General features: G+C 37.9%; 1 protein-coding gene across 1 annotated transcript in view; it reads right to left on the reverse strand.

Annotated features, from left to right (window-relative positions):
• The window catches only part of LOC136798063 (UTP--glucose-1-phosphate uridylyltransferase-like), a 28,156-nt gene extending 25,761 nt beyond the window's left edge, over positions 1-2,395 (reverse strand). The window contains exon 1 of the mRNA XM_067054649.1: positions 2,237-2,395. Coding sequence (XP_066910750.1) covers positions 2,237-2,302 — 66 coding nt within the window. The 5' untranslated portion in view covers positions 2,303-2,395. The remainder of the gene's footprint in view (positions 1-2,236) is intronic.
• Positions 2,396-6,000: the final 3,605 nt, after the last annotated feature.

The raw sequence follows: 6,000 nt of genomic DNA on the forward strand, positions 1-6,000 counted from the left end.
CAAAAGGAAGAGTCGTTTGAAATGCAGCAACCTCATATTGGTGGAAATTTGATAAGCAGCTGCGAAGGAGCGCTGGGCACAAGTGCTTCAACCGGTATTCCAACGAAGCCCTATTTTGGTTTGTACAGAAATTTCGCCTGCTCAAATCAAAACAACAAAATTGCCGCATTTCCATGGATAAAATTCTGGTCACGTGACCATCCGTGATTTTAGATCAATGAAAACGCTTCATTTCCCCGGATTAAAGTTGTGTCTACACTAACACACACGGGAACTGGCTAGAAAAAGAAAGAAAAATGCGGGGGTCAAATTAAATTTTTCACCCTTCTTGCGGCAAACATGAAAGACTTTAAGAGTCCATTTATTTAAGAAAGGGGTGTTATATCTTTAAATAAAATTATGACCCTGCAGAGAAATTTTAAGTTGGCAGACATTGACTTAAGGTTGGTTTGGAAATCGTTTTATTTTGAAATGTAATCTTCACTTTAGATAAATACTTTTATTTATTGATTTATTGAGCTGCAATAGCTGATTGAAAAACAAATATTTTTTATAGTTATCAGCGTGGGCTTGGCTGCTATTATGAATTTGGATTTTTTTCTCTTGTACTCAGCAATTTACTTTAGAGGTTGTTCGTAATACGCGATTTGGCTTACTCGAACACTTGTTGTGTGGGGGAAGCAATCAGTAGAAGAGACCAGTCTGGAATTCATGCACAGTACGCCGAATATATTGGGCGTGAGAATGTCCTCATTTGGGTGTAACCTTCTTGATCCTCAAAATATCTTTGGCATGGCTTTTGCATGGATTCCACACTGCGGAGAAAAGAGACCACTTTCGTTTTTGTTGCAGATTTCTATAAAAACTTCTTCAGGGATTACTTGTCAATGTACATATCATCATCATCATCATCCTTCGACCGTTAGGTCAGAAATACCGACAGTTAGGGAAACCATCCAGGATCCTGCCATTCTATAAACCAGCAAAAACTAAATGACACTTGTAAACTTAAGTTTCTTACCATTTCCCATCGAAAACAACCAAAAACATTGCTACTTTCCAAAGCCGGAGACCAAAACAAATCATCTTCCAAGATTATGGCGCCCTTTTGGATCTATTGTTAAGACCATCTAAAATGGTGGAAAGAGTTGCGGAAAGACAGAGGCGCCCGCTGCTTCAATGGGTGGTAACGTCAAAACGCCCAATATGATCTTCCAACAGAAGGCGAGTTAGTTGCCGCGCGAGTTACGTCACGCACTCCACCTCAGCGCACAAAGAACGGTGTTTCAGTGAATATCAATAATTATAAGAATATCTTATGTGCTTAGCTTCAGTAAACCTCGAGTGCTTCAATGAAGATGAAGAAGGTAAGAAGATAAAAAATGCGCTGGATAATTTTCATTATAATAGTTTGGTCAATCATTGCTGAAAGTTTGAAAAAGTTTTTCCGACGCGAAAAAAAATTTCAGCCAATTAAAAGCACAGTGTGCTTATACTTACTTTGTTTGCTACATCGTCTAGGTTAAAAAAAGTGAGAAAAGACACGAACGCCTTATTTTAATGAGTGTTGTTATGATTTTTTGATTGCGGCTGCGTACAGGAACTCGCCAAATGTTCCTAACTGACCGAGTATCCCTCTTTCCACAGCTCACGGTCTGACATAACTGTTTTCAGTTCTTCTAACTTGTCGAGGAAAGTACGCTTCCTTGAGCGTCTAAGACCAGTAGGGCACCACAATAAGATATCTGAAATGATTTCAGATTTTGCTCTGAAACAATGGCCGGAGAAAGTTAGCCTCCTGGAAAAAAGAACAGAAGAGATTCTAGGGAGACCTTGGTAGATTTGGGCGAGGTTGGGATGATCTCTCCAATCAAGATTTTGAACCCTTTTTAGGAGATTGGTATAACACCCATCAAGACTTTTCTCCATAGATTTTGTCATGGTCCAGGTTTCAGAACCATAAAGAAGAATGGGCTCCACAAGACACTTGAAAATTTTCAGCTTGAGGTTATTGTCAAGAAGATCACATTGCCAGATTTTGTTGAGCTTATTACAAGCTTTCCACGCAAGTGCTTTCCTGGTTTTAAAGTCGCTTGTACATATACACATGCAACACGTGTTGTGTCAACTTGTCAGCATTGTATTGCTGTAAAGTAAAAGATAATAATCCTGATATGAGAGTTTAAGTTTAGAGCAAACCAAAGACTGACAAAAATAATGGAAATATTCAACTTACGTTTCTTCTTCTTCCAGGACTTGCTGGAACCCCTTCGTCTACCTGAAGAGTTTTCATTGTCGACATACTTCAGCAATTTAGTGAAAGAGTTTGTGGAAATAGAGAACGAAGGGGGGCAAGCTGGCGGGTGTTTACAGTTTGCAGGTGTTTATGACTTTCTGCATAAACCAAAACTTGTGTTGTTGTGTCCGTAACTTGTCTGCAATCTTGCACGGATTTTGCAAAGTAATTTGAAAACGAGGCTAACGGAGAATTCCTGGAATTTTCTGTATGTACTTTCGTTTTCGAATTACTCAAGTACAACCGGGGATTTGCTAATTAAGATCGTTGTACTCAAATTTCAAAGAAAAACAAAAAAAGTAAATCTTTTCCATTTTTAAAGAATAACCTTTAAATTGATAACAATATAAAGCATAAAATGCTTAGTGGTCTTCATGTAAAAGCATATTATTGTTTAAATGTGCTGAAGTATTTTACACCCGGCGTGATAATTCAATTTTTATCCGGATACCTGTAGGCTGCCCGGTATAGTACCGGAATCTGGTACCGGATTCTAAAAATCAAAGTATGATGAGCCAGCATTTTCAGCCCAGACTCGGAAATGATTTAAATGTAATATATCAAAACACGTTCCGTGTGGCTTTAGATGTGTTACATCTAAGTTAGTTACTGAATTTAGATGTAACACATTTAAACATAAGCAAAATTGAACGAATAGAAAATGACGTAATCCTTCCTCAAATGAAGATGGTAGACTGACTGTTATCGCGAAAAGAGTATTGTAAATTGCACTGCTTTCTGGCTGGCTTTCACCTTTATTTAGCTTCACCTGGTTTTATTCTTTTGGTATAATTTTTGATTGCAGTACTTGTTTCACTTGCCCTACTCGATAAATAGAACACACGGCATGACACACACACATCAACCCAAGTAAGTGCACACTCCATATCCAGAAGAGGGACCCTGCCGACGACGCACCGGACTTAACAAACACCGGACACGTGAAAGTCTGGTGTAAAATGAGAATTTTTTTTACCACCAGACAATCTCTACACCGACTTAAGGAAGAAGGATATTCTTTCCCACTGACTGGACGGACAATCAAGAGTACAGAAGACACCTCACCGGACATGACCAGTCCTGTGTGTCCGGTGTTTCTTAATTTTTTGTTTCATAAATGTCCGGCGTCCAAAATTCCCTGTATGCAACACCGAGCTGACACCGGACTTATTGCGTCCGGTGCAGCGAAAGGATACTTTTTGCCACCGGACGGAATACAGCATAAAACAACAAACTGACCGAAAACCACATCAATTGTCAATAATCAGCCAAAAATTGTCTGACCGTTAAATGGGTTAAAATGAAGGAAGATTGTGCAGCAGTTCTTAAAAACTCCCATTTTTGCAGCCTTTCAGGGGTGCTTATTGAATGATAATGATTCCCCCCTGTTGTCAAATGCATCCACTGAAATTTCTTTTTTTCTTCTTAGTTCTTCTCATCAAATTTATTATTTAAAATTTGATTTTAAACACCTAAAAAAAGGCTGCTAACATGATTGTCCGATATTCTCGTTCGTTCTTCTCGTTCTTGTCAAATATATTTTCAGCATATATAACTTCTTTTGTATTGGCAACTAAATGCAGTTTACACCTCGAAGTCGGGTAATTTGCATCAGTGGAGGCTAACATACATAGCCCTCAAATGACTGACCAATCAAGATCAAAGCAGCAAAATTTCGAAACAAATGAACTACCAGCTCTGCTCGCAGCTCTACTCTACCATTTTTATTTTTATTTAACTTTGTATTTTAAGGAAAAAATTACTACAGCAATTACTTGCCTTCAGTTCTAGGCCAGAGACTTCATACACTTGATCATTCAATGACAAATTGATAACCAATCAATTGATTCCTATAATCAATAGGACGACCATCAAAAAACTATTCTGTTTGCAACAGGTGTTAAAAATGCTTGCAGGCGGGCAGACAGTCTTTCGGAAAGATTCCCCAGGGATTCCCTCTGCGCCAGGAACTGGAACGCTAGAACTTTCTGAAAAATTGCTAGAACAGCCGAAAATCACTAGGAAACCATTCGCTCGCCTGTTGTTTTTTCACGATTTTTTCCATTATAACTACAGTTGACTTTCCACAACTCTATTCTCTTCAACTCAATTATTTCAATAAACTCAAACGATTTTTTCCAGTCTCTTGAGGGGTTTTTTAGGCTATTTATGCCTCTCTATAACTGGAATTGCTGTAACTCAAACGATTACTGATTTATTATCCCCTTGGCATTCCATCACTGAACTGTATTCCCGGGGGGGGGGGGGGTACTTGGGCAAAAATAGGTGCTGGGTATGTGCGGACGGTAAGGGTCGGGTTTTTCACCTTTCAAAGTCTCTTTAAGGGTTACAAAAATCAGGAAATTTCAAAGTAGTCTCTCTAAGGGTGGGGAAAATCACGATTTTCAGAAAAAATTTTTGATTTTGAGACAAAAAATTACAAAAAAGTCTCACTAAGGGTAGGAAATTTTTGAAATCAGAGAAAATTTTTCGAAAAAGTCTCTCTAAGGGTCACTTTTTAACTAAAATTTGGTCTCTCTAAGGGTCGGTTTTCGGAGGTCCCGTCCGCACATACCCCTCATTCACCAACCCTAGTACCCCCCCCCCCCCCGGGACTGTATTATTATACTTCCCTACTTATATACTCAAAATCTAATCATCAGGTAGGTCCAATCAGTGTCGGGCTTGTTTTTCACCAATTGGTTAACGATTGTGATCAATTGATCATACTATAGCCAATTATGTTCAATCAATCAAGTGATAGGCAATCAAGCCTCCCTTAAAATCCTGATTAATGGATTTCAATTATTGGACTCAATCGATTGGTTATCGATTGGTCATCGATTGGAAAAGTTATTAATCGTATCAAGTGATAGAGTCTGGTCTAGGTAACAGCTGTGTTGTAAAACATAGATTTAGAGGACATCATCATAAAAAATTTATGCTGTAGTAATTAGTTTTTCAATAGACTTCTCCTAAACAAATAATGTAGCTTTGGCGTAGCTTTGCATTATTTCAAGACTTGAGGTGCTTTCATTTTTGTGCGCTTGTACCATGGAACATCTTCTAATGCGCAACCTCGGGCATAAAAATCTGCTGAGAGGGTCCTTGTGGGGAAAACTGACAGTGCTGTTTGAGAAAGTTGTTTGGCTCCTGTCACCTAACTGACCCTGACTTCTACTGAAAAACTACTGTCAGTTTCTACTGAAAATTAGAGTCATAGAGTAAGAAAGTACTTTGCTTAGATTAATGAACTGGTGGGGATGGGGGGTTCGGAATAAGAATGTCCTGGGTGAAAAATCTTCACAAAAATTTTTAATAAGCTTTATCAGGTCCAGAGAGTATTTCATTCTTAAGATGTGTGTTTCAGTCTTTATTAAGAATTGTTTCAAGACATTTTGGTATTTCGTAGTATCAAGTTTAAATCTGCCACTATGTAAAAAGCTGAAAAGTGTGATCACATACAAAAAGTGCCAGTTGTCAGTGTTTTGTCTTTACAATTTTGTAAACATGTCTGTGATGTTTTAGATAAGTTCCATAAATCCAAAGTAGTAGCTAAAGATTTTGTTTGTAATTTATTACAATGGAATTTAATCATATAATTTGGGAAAATGCTTTTTTGAAATAATCTTTTGTCTTTCAGAATGAAAAAGAAACATCAGATTTTAGTAACCATAACCAGTGAATGACATTATATCAGATGA

Source organism: Clytia hemisphaerica, unplaced genomic scaffold (genome assembly GCF_902728285.1).
Source record: "Clytia hemisphaerica strain Z4C2 unplaced genomic scaffold, Clytia hemisphaerica genome assembly, whole genome shotgun sequence".
NCBI lineage: Eukaryota > Metazoa > Cnidaria > Hydrozoa > Leptothecata > Clytiidae > Clytia > Clytia hemisphaerica.